Source organism: Nelusetta ayraudi, unplaced genomic scaffold (assembly GCF_046127955.1).
Source record: "Nelusetta ayraudi isolate G7.1 ecotype Tasmania unplaced genomic scaffold, CSIRO-AGI_Nayr_v1 ptg000071l, whole genome shotgun sequence".
In the NCBI taxonomy this organism is placed as follows: Eukaryota; Metazoa; Chordata; class Actinopteri; order Tetraodontiformes; family Monacanthidae; genus Nelusetta; species Nelusetta ayraudi.
In genome coordinates this window covers 3,182,402-3,201,497 of record NW_027466121.1, presented here as the reverse complement: position 1 = coordinate 3,201,497, position 19,096 = coordinate 3,182,402, and the positions used below count along the sequence as shown (strand labels likewise).

General features: G+C 45.6%; 1 protein-coding gene across 6 annotated transcripts in view; it reads right to left on the bottom strand.

Moving 5' to 3' along the window:
* Nucleotides 1-19,096, bottom strand: part of kiaa1549la (KIAA1549-like a) — an 89,785-nt gene that overhangs the window by 15,815 nt on the left and 54,874 nt on the right. For all 6 annotated transcript variants that reach the window (XM_076042774.1, XM_076042773.1, XM_076042770.1 and 3 more), the window contains 2 exons: nt 12,756-12,949; nt 3,297-3,442 (listed from right to left, as the gene is read on the bottom strand). In XM_076042774.1, the coding sequence (XP_075898889.1) occupies nt 3,297-3,442; nt 12,756-12,949 (340 nt within the window). The remainder of the gene's footprint in view (nt 1-3,296; nt 3,443-12,755; nt 12,950-19,096) is intronic.

Below are 19,096 nucleotides of genomic sequence, written 5' to 3'. Positions count from 1 at the left end.
GGAGAGGCTCCAGCAGACCCCCGCAACCCTGAGCTCAGGAAGAGGCGGGCATTGAAAATGGATGGTTGCACAGGTCGGTTGTAACTGGTGGTTACTTGACTTATTGTCTTCAATCACACTGCCAATTCTGACCTCTGACCCCTGACATCAACAAGGCACTTTTCTCCACATTGGACCATTTTCTCCCTACTGGAAGCTTTCTCTGCGAACCCTCAGGATGGCTGCGCTGGTTTCGGGAGATACTCAGACCAGCTCGTCCGGCATCAACAACCAGATTCAAAGTCACTCAAATCCCAATTTCTTCCCCAATTCCGAGATTCACTTCAGCGAATCATCTTCAGCACTTGTAAATTCCTAAACGCTGCTGCCATTAACACTGCACCTGCTAATGTGGCTGATCAGATAATAAAAAAGAAAAAGATAATGTTCCCTTAGTTCACTTACACACACACACACACACACACACACACACAGACACACACACACACACACATGCTGTGAGAACATGACGTTACCGTCGGCGTTGGGGAACTTTTTTTTCTTGCTCTCCCTGAGCGACACGCCGGTGTAAATAATAAGGAGAAACCACTCAGCTGCGCCCTCCAAATGACATAACAGCCATCGTGAAAGCAGCAAGAAAAGTTCCTCTGCCGCAGGTGAGCGCCTGAGCAAAACTCTACCTTTGACTCGCAGGAGGTTGTTGTTGCACATCGTCGAGAATTGCCGTGTTTCATACCTCGTTTCCGTTTCTCCTGAGCTGCACTTCACCTTCGTTGGGAGTTCTTCTTCACGTTGCATTTCATCTACGAATTTCAAACCTTTCAAAAGTCTCCCTTTTTCTCCAAGCGCTGTAAGCTCCGCCCATCAACGCGGATTCGCTCTTGCAAGCCAAAACCGGGTGACGTCAAACGTGACTTTTAGAATCCTGGAAAATCGAAGTGAACGCAGCAGCGGAGGTGCAGTGTTGACAGGGGGCTCGGTGAAAAGTGAATGAGAGGTCTCCTCGGGGGATTATTGATGGCCAAGAACCACGGCGGGCACGAATCGACGCGCCAACGGTCATGAGGACAAACAACGCGGCAGCGGCAGGCAGGCGTAGCAATTCGTTATTATGTTATGTTATTTCCACCGTTAACCCGGGGACGTTTACAGTGATTTCTTTCAATTCAATTACTCATCCGTATTAAGACATTGATCACGTTAATGATTCCTCACAATTATTATCAACAATGACTGAACGAGGTTGGACACAGAGAATATCAATATTCTTTACTTCTATTCATCTCAGCCAACGTTTGAATTATCACATGATCACTTCAACAACATTTCTGTAAATATTTGTACTTATTATATGTCTGATCTATTTTATCCATTTGAATTTATTTTTGGCAACACCATACCTTATTGCTATACATTTTGTTGTATATCTTATACAATGAGAGTGAAGGCTATCTATCTATCTAGCAATCCATCCATCCATCATCCATCCATCTGATAGGAAAACTGTCCTAGTGTAGTTAACCTAAGCTTCTCCAGACTTCATGTATAACAAAATATTTATGATTATTTTATTTTGAAGATATTGTCATTTTCAAATAGCCCGAGCCACCGTGTGTGGTGACCCTTGATTTAAATATTATAATTCTGAATGATTCCCTGTTTACTGAAATAAGAAGATCTCAGGAAATTTACATGAGGCCTAAATTCACTCTGGCCGACGCCGCGCTAACATTTTCTTTCCAGCGCCGCCCGTGTTTGACAGGGACCCAGGTGATGCCGACTGAGCGCAGTTTCAGAGACGTGACCCCCGCGGTTGTTTATTTCCGTGCAGACACTTCCTCTGATGGATCCCTTCTGTCAGCCTCAGCTCATCCCTAACCTCTCCCGATTCATCGTCCACCTCCTTCCCTCCTTCAATTCATTCCAATACTCTGAATATCTGTCAAACGAGACGCCGGCGGTGTTTCATTTTACCGGCTGGGCTTTCGGCTGGGCTCCGCCGCCGCGTCTCCTGACTGAATAATGGGGACGAATCTGAGCGCCGCTGCTTTGACGGCGGCCTCGTTATTCCCGAGTACGAACCGCATGCTGCGAGTTGTTTTTTTACACCTGATGTGACGCGACTTTCCTCTCCGTCTCTTTCATCTCGACCGTAAAGTGCACCCGCCGCATGTCGTTGCTTACCGATCCCGAAACGTAAATTAAAATGAAGTCTTGTCAGGTTAAAAAAAAAAAAAAAAAAACAGCACCGTTAAAGAGACACAGGCGAACCTGGAACCGTTTCTCCCCCGCTTGTTTCGTCCGACATTCTTTGAGCGCGTGTGACAGTAGCGAGTGTGTTGTTGTGCGTCATCGCCGGCCGTCCCACAATGCAGCAGGCTGAGTCACTGTGGGAACGAGTGTGTTCCTTCACATCGTCAGCTCGCATCAATAGTCATTTTGAGCAACGCCTCTTTGGAGATTTGTGTTCTTTTTCTCTTGATTTACAGGGTTTCAGTTGGGCGGGAACTTATGTTCTTGACATTGTTTCCGGTGGGGCTCGCTTTAGCTGAGGTACCGGCCTGCTTTCTAAAACTAGGCTCCCCGAATCCAAGATGGTGGCCCATTCATTTGAACGAAGTTGCTAACCCAGCGCACACGTGAAACAGTCTTTGACTTCTGCATTAATGGGCCCAGAGAGCACTGCCCAGTAGTGTCACTTTCCATCATGCCTCTGTAACTCACATAATCTATCAATTATTTTTAAGGACGCCCACCTGACAGTGCATTTCGTATTTAGGGCAGCTAACTAGAAGCAAGACCCCTGCTCTGTGTATCTTCTTACACACGAAATCCAAGTTACTATTGTTGCACTGCGAGTACACACTTATATCCATGTCATTTATGGACAATGGACATTGTGTGAAGCTTTTACTCATCTAAAAATCATAAAGCAAGCCAAATTTTCCAACCTGGACCTTTAAAAGACCAAACAACGCCACAGCGTCACTCTGGCTTCCTGCTGTAGGAACATATTTCTGTGGCGTCCTCGCACTATTTTAATAGCAGCTGCACTTCCATTGTGTTCCATTACACAAGTACACTTTGTACACACGTTGCATTGTTTACTTGCTGAGAGTTTTTTTTTCTTCTTTTTTATGTCACTTTCTTCACTAGAGAGACGAAAAGAAGGAGAAAAATTCCTCATACGTGTCGCATACTTGGGGAATAAAGCTGATTGTGCACCTCCTCCTCCTCCTCCTCCTCCTCCTCCTCCTCCTCCTCCTCCTCCTCCTACACCTACTCCTCCTCCTTACCGTTAGCGCTCCTCTTGTGCAGCTCCTCCTTGCCGTTCTTGCTGCTGCCACCCGTCGCCGTCCTCCGGGCCGACGAGCTCTTGCTGGTGTTGAGCTTCCCGGAGCCGTTGCTCGACATGGAGCCGTCCTCCTCGCTTGGCAACCGCCTTCCGTATCCATGGCAACACAGAGAAGCGAGAAGCAGGGAGAGGAGAGGGGGGAAACGATAGGTTAGCCTCAGAAAAAAAACAAATCATCAGGCACATCACCTCGCAATGAATGCGAAGCTGGAGAGCCACTTTATAATAATAAGAAATCTGCAGGAGAGTGAGTCGTTTGCTGCTGTAATGCGGTTTAAAAAAAAAAAAAAAAAAGGCAAATCAAACAGTAACAGCCGAGACTGAAAACGACCTGCTCAACATGGGCCAGAAGGTGACTGTTGTGAGTTGCGTGTCAGAGTTGTGATCACTTTGAAATGTGGAGCTTTGCTGTGAGTTTGGCCGCTCTGGTCAGACCTCCAACCACTTGTGATTCTGTCGCTGTTGTTGTTGTTTTGTTTTTTTTATCTTGCGTTCAAAGCTTGAATCAAAGCGATTCCCGCTGTCAGCATCCATCACTTGTTTATAAAGCCGTACTGATGATGGATAATCTGTCTTCAAACAAGTTAAGCCGCTCAAAGTACTCCGGAGTTATTGCCAATTTACTGAGAGCAAACACCACCGGCCCTCCGGTCGATTTGATTTGTGCGTCTGTGTGTGTGTGTGTGTGTGTGTGTGTGTGTCTGTGTCAACTTTTGATCTCTTTGCAGTTGTTGCTAGTGCGGCTTTTTTTTGTTTTTTTCCAACCCTAACCCTTTTTTTTTAATCGTCTGTTGCAATGTACTTTTGCAAGACTTTTCCAAAGGAGGAATTCTTTTCAAGGGGATTATTATAGAGACCAGCATTGAAGCAGATATATTCTCCAATTCCCCTATTGTTTCATAAAATACACGATCTGTATTTGTTTCTCATACAAAGTGGGTGAAGTGGGGGGCGTGAACATAAAGACATCTTGGCTCCTCCAACACAACGGCAGGTGTGTAAAACTGAAGGTGCACGAGTCAAAGGTGCACAAACCATCATATGACTGCTGTATGATTTTGTCTTTCCTCCTGCTCAATACTACCTGCTCAAAAACAACAACAACTTGTGGATAATTTGACCAACGACGCAGGTGCAAATGTGACAGCATGGTTAACGGTCTCTCGGTGCAGAGTTTCTGCTCCGGAAAAACATTAGCAGAAGGCTCAATTAATAACAGAGTGATCCCCACCAATAAGCCTCCCTGCCACCTCATTTCAGGTGGAGGCCACTGGAGAGCAGCAGCGCCACCTTTCTCCGATTAAGGGGTCAAACGTGCTCAAGTGAGCTTAAATTGCACTCACCTCTTCTTACTGTTAATGTGGCATTTAGTTTGCAGTTGTGATGACTCGACTAAAAGTCGGTGGGGAGGAACAAAGCGACAAACCTGCTCTTTAGTCTTGTGTTTAAAGGATACAAATAATGTTCGCAGTAACTCCTTTATTATATTGTTATAGTTGCAGTTGCTTGAGGCGAAGATATTTATTGTAGTTCAATATAAAAGTGGATGATATTTTAGAGGGAGATTATTTGGCTTTCAGGTCACTGTTCAGTTTGTTTTCAACACAGAGAAAAATAAAAACACTGAGAATATTGCTTCCAAACATCCAAAAATGGTTCAGTGCTCATCGCTAGTACAGTTTGGCTGTACTGCATTTGAAAAAAAAAAAAAACCCACTATAGTATCATGTAGCAAAGCTGTTAAAATGGATCCAGGGGCTCATGCAAGACCTCCGGTCAGTTCAGCCCAGATTATTCTGTCACAACTTTTTCATTTTTGCATCATCAAACAAATGTGTTGTTTTGCTAATGGCAAAAAAAAATGTAGTTTTTACTTAAGTACACTTCAGAAATTGTACTTCCTTACGTTTACTTTAGTAAAGGAAATGGATTCGTACTTTCACTTTACTTCAAAAATTCTCTTTACCAAGTATCTGTCATTTCAGGTAGAGAACCTGAATACTTTAGCCACTTCTGCTGTACTGAGGCGGAGGGAAATATATAGGACAAACGCTGAGCAGCGACGGTGATCTCATCCAGCCTGATCTCATCGGGCAGGTTGTTCGGCAGCCTGGACGGAAAAACCCTCGGATGTGTCTGAACAATCTCACGGAGACACGTGCGCACACTCGACTTGAAGAGCAACAACAGCGATGCAACAATGTGACAACGTGTGAAGCGTGAATGCCGCCGTCTTCGCTCCTACCACACACACACACACACACACACACACACACACACACACACACACACACACACACACACACACGTAGACACGCAGAAGACAAATGCAGGCGCGCGCTAACACAGCCGGGAGGCACGTGAGCCGCAGCGGTCACACGGCCTGACAGGCTCGTCCACAGGTGGTGTCGGAGGCATCGGCAGCAGTGGACACCGGGCCGTGGGGCAGGACGGCACCTCACCCACCTTCGTGAGAGGGGGTGGAGCACACGCACGGTGGAGCACGCGCATGCAGCAGGCGGTCAGCAGTTGGCGCGGACTAAAGTGTTACATTACCCAGTCTCTAGCCCAGGGGTGGGCAAACTTTTTGACTGTTGGGACCACAATGGGTTCTGAAATTTGACACAGGGGCCGGAGCAGGAGCGGATGGATGGAGTGTACTGGTGACTAACATCATAGGAGGAAAAATATATCATGGGATCAGTAGAAAACATGTGGTTTAATGTCAATTGAAAATGAACAAAAGCATTATAACAAAATGTGTCTTAGAAGCCCCACGATATTTAGCTCTTTATTGAAATGACTCTTCAAACAATGAAAAAAATAGATGAATTATTGTTATTTTATGACTTACTTACTATTAATAGAATTTTTTCAAGTTTGGCCGGCCGGTTTTAAAAGCTTATCGGGCCGCATATGGCCCCCCGAGCCGCAGTTTGCCCATGCCTGCTCTAGACCAGGATGGGGGAGTTGGAGACGGTGCCTTCAGTCATTGCTCTTTCAATGTATGCAGTCAATAATTCAGTGACTGCAGCAGAGACCATATGGATCCGCAGTGAAAGTGAATTAGAAGCTTTCTGGGACAGAGAGAACTGCAAAGGAGGAATTTTTAATTTTTAAACTGACTTTAAGCAGTTTAATTAGCAACTGTGTATACGTATGATTGGCTCACAAAATACAACACGACATGCTGCATGTTTCACGGCATTCACCCTAACTGGCTTGCTGTATGTCATGCGGAAGCGAGCTGCGTGTGCCTAATGGGAACGGCTGCACTGTGTCAGCTGCACATACAGTATGTTGTCCCATGCAATATGTACTGTATACGTCCAAACCCACAAGCTGTGCTGGCAGCGAGTGGAGCTTCCACCTGACAGGAACTGACCGGGTCTGTCAGTGCATCATAAAGACATGATCTCTGTGTAGCTCCTTATAAAGAAAGTACAACTCTGTCAGATCTGTCTTTGCTTTAAAGATTTTTGTACTTATACAGAGAGGAAGTAGATTTAATTTATTTTAATCATACATTTAATGCATTTTTATACTCTCAAAAATGTATCGTTTGTCATTATTTCAATCTCAATTTAATTTCAGTGAGTGTGGTTCAATAAAAAGCCTCTCTCAAGAAAACGGCATCATTCGAGACAGCTTCTATTTTGAGGAAAACTTTGCACTCTCACTCGGAGTAATTTTAGCCATTTTCTAATCAGAGCAAAAAAAATATACAAAATGTGTTATGGACAACGTGACCAGTTTGTGTCGTCCTGGGTGTTTTGATAAGGAGCGGGGACAAGTGGCCCCTGGCATTAACAGATGTGTCTGGGCGGATGATGAGAACAAAATGTTCCTCGTCCTCATTTAGCGCCCCCCCCCCAAAAAAAAACAAAATCTCTTGACAGTATTTCATGAAATCCTCTCTCCGTTCTTCAGCTGGTTTGATCACCGCTGTTTTTCCCAGCAGACACGTTGTGCCGTCCTCTGATGTAACTACTTTTTATGTGGCCTCGTGGATTTGTTTTTGGACCGGCTAACTGAAACGCGGCACTAGAATTTTTATGTTTTTTTTAATTTTTCATAAAGTAAATTTCCCAAAGTTTTAATGGTTCAATAAGTACATACTTCAGTCGTTTGTCACGCTTCGACCCGACTGGTTATGCAATCCACTGCACACAGGGGATAGCGGAGATGATGAGCAAGATTTAATAAGAGAGATAAAAATCTGACGTGCAGGATTTAAATAATCAATGTGTTTTGGCTGCAGCGTGCACATGTGCAGCCATTGATCGGTTTTAGTGTAGAGTCATCACCACTTCCATGGTTTCTGTAATGTAATATGATGGTGATGTGCTAGATTGTTTCCTCATTAAGGATGCATTCATGAACGGGCAGTGAAATGGCGGTTCAATCATCAATAACACATTTACAAATGAATTGTAAATGTACAGAAATGTCTTATTCATAACCAGGTTCCTACACAGTAAGGTGCATGAGCTGATGATGACTAAGTCACATACAAACAATGTGGACGCAGCATTTAAAAAAAAAAAAAAAAAAAATTCAATCATATATTATATCAATTATATGTTTACAAATGTATACAAATGTTTATTCATGATTTTTTTTTGTCAAGATCTACTAATAGCTGATAAATGTTTTGCAATTGAAGCTGTAATGTATTGAATAATCATTTACAAATGTACATATTTTGTTTATTCATGATTAGTTGATGATCCACTGCTAATGGCTTATGTGTCATAAATGCTGGTTATTACTATCAAGTGCTACCAGAAGGAAGTGCAATGAGTCGAGGAGAAAGTGGCATCAGCCACAAATCTTGTTTTCACCAAGACGCTTCACTCTGCTCTCATCTCCTGGCTATTTCTGACTTCTGGTCTTATTCCCTGTTCAGTAACTACCGCAGTAGCCCTCGCGCAACTGCATCCTTTGTAGTTGGTCTGCTTTGAAAAATAAATACAGACATTCAAATAAAATGCTTCCTAACGTTCTAATTACCGTCAACCAAGGGGAGTTTTTTTCTTTGTTTGTTGTTTTTTTTAACCTTCACCGGCTGCTCTGAGAGGGTTTTAACTGGCTCAGCATTACTTATACAATACATACCTATATATGACGAGGTTGCTGAGGCTGATTATCGCACTACCCCTGCAGGACTTTCTTTTTAATTCACTTTCATCATTGTTACACTAAAATGCTCCCTCTGGCAGGGCCGTCGCCAAGACTCTGAATATTCATGTGTTTATCCTCCTCGAGAAGCAGAGCACAACTAATTCCACCTCCATTCATTTAGCGGCGTGTAAATATGACGCCGTGCTTATCCGAATTAGCATTTCTGAGAAGGGGGCCATGATGCATCTCATCTGTCACTTCCTTAAGGACTGACGTCCCCCGCTGACTGAGCTTGAGCGGGTGGGTGAGCGTGTGGGCGTAGCCTGTAGTAGAGAAACGTCTGGGGATGGCGAAAAAGTTAAGAAATTCAGTTTCCAACATTCTGCTGGAAATATGTTTTTTCACTGTGGCGCATGGCTCAGATAAATACAGCTAATCCCTGTGCAGGCTACGGGGGATAAAAGTGTTTTGCACATTTTTGGGTAATTTAAAAGTGTGATTCTGACAAACGCACAAAAACATTTTCCCTCCGCCTGCAAACAAAGGACCGTTGCGTCGGAGAAGACGCAGAATAGAAGGGGAAGAAAGATGCGTGGTTTGAAAAAAATAAAATAAAAAGCCAATCTAATGAAATCTAATGAAAAAATGTGATTGGCTGCAGTAAAATTCTTCTACAATATCCATCGTCAGTATTTGCTATGAGATCACCAAAGCTGGATAATCACAACAGCACAATACGCCTCAACTACAAATCAGTTGTTTTTCTGCCGACTCATTGGTTTTTGGTCTGTTTGCACTGTTTGGAAGTGACTTTACTTTGACATGAAGCCTGAGTGAGGTTAGGTAAAGGCAGGCTCGGGGGAACTGGGTCACTTGTTTTATCCGGTGCCGAAGAAACTTTAAAAAAAAACAAGAAAACAAGGATAAATCCTCTCACGGCACCTTGGCGACGTGTCTGCACTACAAGGTAAAACAGGCAGAATGAAACAGACACAATATTCATAGATAGATACCGCAATACCACAAAATGCAAGCAATACGTCCATATTTGTGGCATTTTTTTTTTTTTTGTGACGCTTTTATGAGACAGAGGAGGCATTTGACAAAAATCAGAGAAAAACAAAACATACAGTTTTGTTGTGTTATTTGTTATTTGTCTTGTAGTAAAGCAAAACAAACAATGGTACAAATTTATTATTTTTTTTAAACCTATTTGTGATGATTGATGACACACGACAGCGCGTAATATAATAACATAGAATTTACACATTTAAACATTGTTTGTTTGTTTGTAACCTGCTAGAATAAATAAAACATGGTTCACACTTAACTGTTTTTTGTTGTTGTTGTTTTTTTTGTTTTGCTTTTGCAACGTCAGCGCTGCGCCATCGAAATTCCGCTTTGCAGAAAGAAGCCGAACGTCATTTGTAATTCCAAAGATCAGTCCCAGACGTCTGAGGGGCCGTTTTCTTTTTGCCCTGGGCGTCAGTGTGCAATGAGGCGGCGGCGGCGGCGGCGGCGGCGGCGGCGGCGACTGATTGTGCCTCCGCCTCAGTTCCAGCTGGCATCCGCTCTGAGAGGGTCGGACGACGCCGAACCCAACAGTCAAGCCGACGACAAAATGGTACCAGGCCTCCGTCACGGCTCCCGCAGGCCCTGCGTCATTTGAACTGGTAAATGTGCATCATCAACCCTAATGGCCCCTTCACTCGCAGCGGGATCTTCGGGTGCATTACGTCTCTCAGATCTGGACCCGCGTTAAATTCTATCGAGTGCGCCTCCGCCGTGCAGACGGAAGAGCCATTTGCATGTACATCCTGTGATGACGCCGCACATCGTTATTCCGCTCGCAGGCTTGGAGGACACACGCGGTCAGACCGGGAGGGGATTTGGCATCGATCACGGCTTGAACTTTCTTTGCCTGTCTGTCCTGGCGGATCTCCTTTAAACGGCCAAAATCCCCCTGGGACGCCCGTTGGTCTGACTGCATTATATTCTTCGATGCGAGGCATTAGGAGAGCGAGTTAATCCCGTTGTTACTTTTCTCCCGTTTGTTTCCAATCGGGTTTAGTGCCGTGGCGGTTACCAATTGTTCTGGCGGGAGGAGGAGCAGCAGCATCATCGGGGAGCGTCTGTGCCATTAAAGGATGATGTTTGATGGGCTGTGCAGTTTTCTCTCGACCGATGGTTTCATTTGATTTCTGTCAGAACTGTAACCGGGACCCGAGGGGGTCAGGGGTGGGGGATGAAGGGATGAGAGGTTTCCGGCATAATATGTCCATAATTTCATCTGTCACATTCAATGCTGGGCCTGATCGATGTGTGTCACAGATAATAGGTGTTACGTAACCTTTCATGCCAATTCCTGGTTCCTGTCTGTGTTTAAAAAAGCTGTCCATCTGGGAAACAGCCAATAGAAAGCTATTGGCGGTCCCTTTAAAAAATAGGCCAGTCAGATTTTAATGACAATGGGAGCACTTTATGCTGTAGCAAAAGACGACAACAACTGCCGCACTACTCTTGTGCTTTACTTTGAATGAGGAAATAATGTCTCATTCTGAGGAAGTTGATGCTTTGGCTGAAGCCATTCTTTTTGCTGACTGTTCATGTTCTGACTATTGACTGTTTAAAAAGATGGGCAGAGTCATCGTGGTGAGTTAATAACAGTTCTGAAGCCGAGAACAGAATGTCATTCTTCATTCTCGTCTTGAGTTTCCGGTTCGCCCTGGAAACTGGAAGATTACACCTGTGGTTGTGTGGGTGACACCATGAGTGCTGTAAGCCGACTACACTTGGCGACTAAAGTAGAGATATGAGGATATGAGGACTTGCTTATATACATACTTTTTTTTAGATTTAGAGCAACAAAAAAAAATATATAACTGTCAAAAAAACAATAGAAAAAAACAATTGAACCAGTTTGTAAAGGTATGAATTTAGTGCTGGTTCATTATTGACACTGTCACTTTTAGTCTTTCCGCAACCAATTTTGGCGGCCCCTGCTGGCCAAATGATAGAAGGCATGTTTTAGCAGTTTCACATTGGCATCGTTCTTGAAACCGCAACCTCTGTCCATCTTTTAATGCAGTCAGTGGTGTGGTTTCTTGAGTGAGTGCTTGTTCACCTCACAGAATCACTTCATACTGAAAAAGTGTGATCCTTTGAAGTGATGTGCGAAATAAACACAGGCTTGTAAACTATAAAAGCTTCCCATCAGTCACTGGTTCGGACCAGTTAAGCCTTCCTTTATACACCGAAATGCTCCTCGTTGTTTCCCCTTTTTGTCCCCATTGCTTCCCCACCGGCAGACACGCGGCACCGGTCTCATGAATCACAGCCACGACGAGCGGCGTCTCCAAACAAGTCTTCCTTGTCACTGGATTTGTCCCCCCGATCGCGTCAGTCAGCCTGAGCCCACGCTGCTTACCGTCGGCTTCTCTCTGGCTTAACCAGCAAACAGCGCCTGCTCCCGCTCAGAATCTCGGGGTTCTGTTCCCCGGCTTGTTCGCTGATTGAAACAGCTGCTCGGGAACTTTGCGGTGCCCTCCCTCCCTCCCCCCGCCACCGCGACGAGGCCTCCAGCTGAGAACAGTATGTTCGCCGGGCTCATTACCGCCTGTGCGTCCCTGCGCAGAATCACAAGGCTGCCGGGGCCGAGGTTCAGCGGGCGCTGCCAAAACATCCACGTTTACACGGGACGCCCGCGTGCGGACAGTCGGCGCTCTGTGAAAGTAGCACCAGCTGCGCTACACAAGTCTGTCAATAGCACGCAGCGATAGAACTCGATGTGCTTTCTGCACTCAGCCTTGTTCACAATCTCCAAGCTGGCTCACGCTGATCGGGACGATCTGTTAAAAAGTTTGTCTTTTTTTTTTTTGAAATTGCTGGGGGTTTTTTTAGTCAGATGAAGAAACTCACATTTGTCACCCGACTCCGGCTCTTTCCAGCTTCACGCAGTGTTAAAGCCTCTTTAGGCATCAGTTCTCCTGCCAACTTGGTCGTCAAAGTGTTTTCAGCACCAGTAGGCAGCCGTTCATTGTAAAATAGCCCTGGGACATACTGCGCTCTGCCTCGCCAGCACTTATCGACAGACGGCGTGAGCAAGAATTGGACAGCTTTGGAACTTAATCACTCGTGAAATGAGCAAAACTTGTATTTTTTCATTCTTTAAATTCTGTTGTCTCAGTTTTGAGATGACGTAGTGATCATCGCCAAACACAAAATAAAGACATAAGGGCACAAAGAGCGAAGCAAGTCACCGGCGTCGCTGTCTTACCCTCCTTTGTGAATGTCTGCAGACGGAGGCCTCTTGATGGACGCCCCGTCCTGGTGGACCTTCTTATCCAATGACAGCGACAGTGGAGCGTCTCGCACCGGCAGCCCCAACACCAGAGTCTCCTTGGTAACAGAGACCGAGTCATCACCGGTCCGGCCCATGTGTTTCTTGGCGTAGTCAAAGCCCTGGACAGGCTGATAGGGGAGAAAGAAGAGAGAGAAAAATACACATATTAGACATCAAACTGGAGATTTCAAAATGTTCCACTGATTGTTCAAAGGAAATAAGTTGCTGTTTTTCCAAGTGCACGTCGGACTGACGCCACTTGATGCATTAAAACAGCTGGCTAGCAGTTCCCTGCACATGAAGCGCATGCAAGAGCAGCAAAAAGGCATCACGTGATATAGTTTCCCCCGGCACACTGCAGCTTCTTTTCCTACATATCACAGGCTGATACGATGGGGAAATAGTGCAAGACAAGGCCATGAACAACCAACAATACAGAGCAATGACGGATGAGGCATCCAGCACACAAGCACACCACACGAGGCTTAAAGTAAACCACGGCAACTGATGTGAGTAGCATCCCAATGGTATATTTTGGCATTAACCACCAATGACAACTGAGCAATTAAAGCCCCGGGGTGTTAATGTTATTCTCCAGGAAAATTCCGAGAAAGCACTAAATATTAACAGCAACGTCTTATTTTTGGGAAATTTCAGGTGAGTCGTGTTTTTTTTTTTTTTTTTTTTTTTTTTAATATAATAAATTTAATTTGTGTAAATGAGTGCATTATCTGCGTTTCAATGAAGGTAAAAGCAAATTTAAAGGCAACTGGTGAATCACAGTCAGGGATCACAAAAACAAAAGTTTTGTCGTGCATCATTACTTGTGGTTGCAGATGCTGGGCAACATTTACATGCCAGTCATTAGCAACACGCTGACATTACAAGACAGTCAGATCATCTTTCTGCAGGAAAAAAAAAAAAAGAAAGGTGATTTATAGATTTATATTACTTGTTGTGCTGTTGTGTATATCTGTGTTTTTTGTACTTGTTTCTTTTTTTTAATATGGACCTGAGTCTGGAATAAAGCATAGCATATTATATATTCTGTTTAACTGTTATTCTGGCATGATGAGTCTCTATCTATCCATCCATCCATCTTTCTATACTACAGTGTGACTAATGAAGAATGGATTGCAGTATGGTTGAGGATTGGATTGTCTTTCAGCATGTAGTAAAAAACGAATTCTGATTCATCCATGTTTTCATATTTGCATGAAAAACAACAAATGGATTTTGCCAACACTGATCTGATCAACAGCTCCGCCACCACAGTGAAGCATTCTCAGAGATCTCATTTGCCTTGGCTAAAGCACAGGGGAGCCCAACACAGCACAACTGATGTCACACTTGCACGTACACGACTCGCTCTCCTGAATATTAAAGAACAAAACCCAGATAAGTGTTACTTCCATTTTAGATTAAGGTAATTGGATGGACATCCCTCCCAGAAGCAGGATTTATCTGCGTGGGCGGCATAATAGAGGGTTGGAAAAAAAAATAAACAAATAATCAAGCTGAACAGCACCTTTGAAGTCGAGGGGCCTTTGGCAAAAAAAAAAAAGACAAAGAGGGAAGCAGCAGAAGACGTGTTCTGCTGAAGCCTCCCAGGCCGAGACACATTCACTGGGAGACTAAACGCCTTTCGACGGAAAACGAGGAGAGAAAGACGGTGTTGACGTTACACCCCCCCCGACCCTTGCCGCCGCTGGATTCCCTCCCCTCCTCCACCAATCCCACCCCATTTCTATTTTGAGCGGGCTCTGAAATGGGACGCCCATAACGCGCCTGACAATGCGAGCCCAACTGCGGAGTGCATGTAAGGTTAGGGCGGCGTGGGCGTCCAGCTGACGGCCCATTTTAATAATTCATCGGCCACGCACCCCGCCGCGCCGTCGAGCAAAGCTCTCAAGCGCACGTGGCCCACGCCGTGGACGGCTGTCCGGGCGCGAGGGGAGGCTGTTAGGCACGCTCGCGTAACCGACACACGCGCGCACGGGCGGTTGGGGGTCGGACGTGAGGGGCGGTGTCGGCACGGCGGGAAATATGGCGGGGGTCGTGCTAGCATGCGAGCAAAAGTGTGCATCCTTGAGCGGCGGGCTGACGGGATGTGCGGCGACACGGCGGCTGTGTGTGTGTGTGTGTGTGTGTGTGTGTGTGTGTGTGTGTGTGTGTGTGTGTGTGTGTGTGTGTGTGCGTGCGCGCGGAGAGCAGGGAAAACGTCCATTAGCCTCGTAGCGGTCGCAGGTCGTGCCTGTAGCCTGTGTAGCTGCGGTCAACGACGCTGAAGTTGGCACCACATTGGCCGCGGTGCTTCTTAGGTTTCGAATCCACTCAACTTTGTCCTAGAGACGTAGGGCCACTTGATTTGTCATCAGGATCCCTCAAGAAGCGCCCACACCAAATTTGGGGCTTCTAGAATGTGAGGAACCCCTCACCCTAATTTCAGCCTTAAGCGTAACCCTAACCCTAATTTCAGACTTAACGCTAACCTTAATGCCATACAAGTCTGTGGGGGTCAAAGTTCAACTTTGTCCTAGAGACTCTGTGACACTTGCTTTTTCATCAGGAGCCCCCAAGACACACCCACGTCAAATTTGGGGCTTCTAGCGCGTGAGGAACATTTTGGACTCCAAAGTTGACAACTTTGCCATTGACATCACAGTATTTTTCAGTTTTTCAGGTGGATTATTTCCAAGGTCATACAGTAGAAATGGACATGTGAGGTATCATTGTAAAGCATGGGAGCTAGGGTCAATGGCAAAGTTGTCAACTTTGGAGTCCCCCCAAAAGGCCAATAATGATTTCCCTTGAAATATGTCACCTGATTGTGATAGCAGAGCATTTCTACTGTATCATTTTGGAAAAAATGTTCCAGGTGGAGTCGAAACCTAAGAAGCGCCGTGGAAGCACCGCGGCGAATGTGGTGCCAACTTCAGCGTCGTCTGCGGTCATCTGTGCGTGTGTCTGCGACGTGCCGATCGACGGTGGGATGCAAGCGAGACACAACCAACAATGCACACCACACGTTTAAAGACATTGGTGAACATCATTGATGAGTTTAACGTCCAGGTCGCGGCCGTGCTGTGTCAGTGCTAGTAAAATTCATTAATTGCAATTCTTTGTGAAATTAAGGGTCAGTAATCATTTAGGGAGTCAAAAAGTGAATCGATTAATCTAAAAATATAATTGCTAGCTTATCATTTAAAAAGCAACTGTTTTGGCAAACCTGAATAAATATGTACGTTTATTTCCATTTACTTGACAATGGGCCTGGATTTTGTTCTTGGGGAAACAAGGCGCTTCGAAGAAAGTGAGTGTAATCCGAACCCTACGGCAGTAAGAACAAGCAAGTGTAGGTTTATCTATATTAACATTGGTGAAGATTTCCTATTCTCTAACTCAGAGGACTGATGGAAGGTCACACAGAAAACATTAAAGAAATGTAAACGACTACAGTAACAATTTAGAATAAAAGCAGTCACGTGGACATCTCAGGTGATAACTTATCGCCGCTCCTATATGTGAGTCATGATCTCACCCTGGCTCCGCCCCTGGGCCCGAGAGATGACCACGCGATGCGTCACCCGGTGGCTGATGTGTCGCGTACACGCGGCAGTATGGATTCTATGGAGCGACAGAGCCGGAGGGCCGTAACCTTGAAAAGCGCGGCTGACATTTCACGGCTCTCCTCTTTACCGCAGCGGCGGCGGCGGCGGCTGCTCAAGGTCTGCTGCGTCGCTTCTCCTCCGCCACTTGCTCTCACACGTCCACCTTTTGCCTTCCTCACGTTCCCCCCTTCAATCAGCCCCCCGCCAAATGCACGCCGACTTAACAAAGGGCTGCGTTTCATCCTGCGTGAGTGCTTCGTTTTAATGAGGGTCCGGGCTGCAGACACAGCCGGTGCCGTGGCAAGACACGGGTGTAGATTTTGTTGTTTCGTTTTTTTTTACGTCTTTCCTTTTCCTCTGCACCGTCATTTAGAAACTAGAAGCCGCTGATAAAGGGTTTTTTTGTTGTTGTTGTTGTTGTTGTCTTTTTTAAAGTTCCACAGGAGGACGTAGCACCAGCAAATGGTCTCCCTCTTACTGCGTCCCTTGTTCGGGCTATTCAACGGAAGCTTGCGCTGGGGTCTAATTTTAACTCGGAGCAACAGACAAACAGCAGCTTGATGGGGTAGAGCAGATGGATGAGATATGCTCAATTCCCCCCGCGGCCACAGTGATTTAAATTCAGCTCCGGCAGGGTGACTCGAGGAAGCACGCGTCCAAGGAGCACGCGTGCTTAGATGCGGGGGGGACGAAAAAAAAAACCCTGGATATTAAAATCTAAAGTGAAGCTGGCTGGCTGGCTTGCCCAGCAGCACGGCGCTCGGCCAGAAGCAGGTGGAGGCGATGACGCAGAAGAAACACAAGTTGCCTCCAGTTCAAGAAGGTGTCTTTCATCTCGTGCAAATGAGAAATTGATTTTTTTTTTTTCTTCTTTTTTTGGACCTCGACCATTCCACCAATTGAACACCGTTATCGCATGAGAACAACAAGGCAAAGCGTTCAAAGCCATTCAAAAAATAATAAATAAATAAACGGACAGGCTGTACAGAAGTCATGACAGGTAATGAAGTGAGTCCAGGTCTGCAAAATGACTCCCGAATGCCTAAATCCACATGCAGAGACAGCGAGTGGCCCCGTATTGATCGGCAGCTTTAGCTGTCCTGCTCGCTGACTGATAAGCCCAGCGGTTTAGTGACGCGTCTCTCCCTCTCTCACACACGCAGTAGATTAATATGGAGTCACAAGTCAACAAGTCAGCATTGGGTTGGTCTTTGGTCAATATTCCTACCCTGGAGTTTGCATGTTGGGCACTTCTGAGGAAACTGAAAGCAGGTCAGGCCAGGTTTGGCTGACAATTCCGTCATATTGGCAACAGGGACAAATGTGTTTATCTTTCCTGATATAAGTAACCGTACGATTGTTACTGTATCTGTCTATAGAAAATGCAATTTATCAAATTATTATTATTACAATATTGTGTGTTTCTCTTTCTTTTGCACTGTGCACCTTATGCTTCATATGCACCATCTGTTTGTCTGTAACTGTGTTACCAGTGACTAAGGGACATGCACAAGAATTCTAGTGCACCCGTTTTAACCCGTTTTTAACTTGACCAATTGGCAATAAACTCTACTCTCGGTCTGGTGAATTTGGCTTGGTTCCTATGGATGTACATTGACTTTGGGGCATTAATTGCGGAGACTAACTAAATAACAAGCATTGTTCTAGATATGACAGAATTCAGTTGAGGCTGTTTATTCTGGCAAGTTCCGCCGAGCACCTGAGAAAGACGAGTGCAGCCTCCAAATAAAGCAACTCCACAAGCCACTAATGACTGGCGAAGGGGGAGCCATTCCCTAAATTCGACATTTATTTACATTCCCCTTTATTACTGTCTTACGGCTCTTCACACTGAGGAACGATGCTCAATACAAGCAGAGGGAGGCGTTGATTTCCAGAGGTCTTACAACAGCTCTCCAGGGACAAGCACGGGAAGAGCTTTCCTTAAAACGGACACAAAATCATTTCACCGACGCTCAAAAAAATTCATCTGCCTTTAAGTTTGGCGTGTCGCCACGAGCCCTTCCCAAACTAAAACTAAATGCCCGAGTAAATTATTTATCTCGTTTACTCATGCATGCCACCGCTGGAGACTGGAAAAAAGGATAAATACTGGCGCGGTTAAGAACAGCGATCGCAAGCCTCACGGCGCCACTCGTGAGATCATTTCGGAGTCTGTGAATATTTCATTAAGCCCCCCCCCCCCTTTAAACACAAGACAAACAACACTGCACGTTCGGAGATGTTTGTTAGTTCTCGTAAAGTCCACACGGCGTTTCCAGGGACGGACTAATAAGGCGGCTGCGTATCTCGTCTTTCACATCGCGCTCCGTCACCTGTCGGTGAAGTCCCGCCTCCCATCATCCATCACATCGCTCGCCCCGCTTGACCTCCCGAGGGGACGGGCGAGGCAAAAATAACCTACACATCTGCTCCCACAAAGCCGCAAGTACCACGGGGGACGAAGGCGTCTGCATTCTCCTTTCCCATTCTGTCGCCACCGCTCTTCTTTTTTTCATCTAGCCATGACATAGCAGCCGTGCCGTGTATGAATATTAAAGAAAGAAAGAAAGAAAGGAAAGAAATTGGGTTGATTGTCCATACAGGGCTCCTGCTGTGCCACCCAGGGATGAAGTGGCTACAGCAGAGAGGATAAAGGGATCA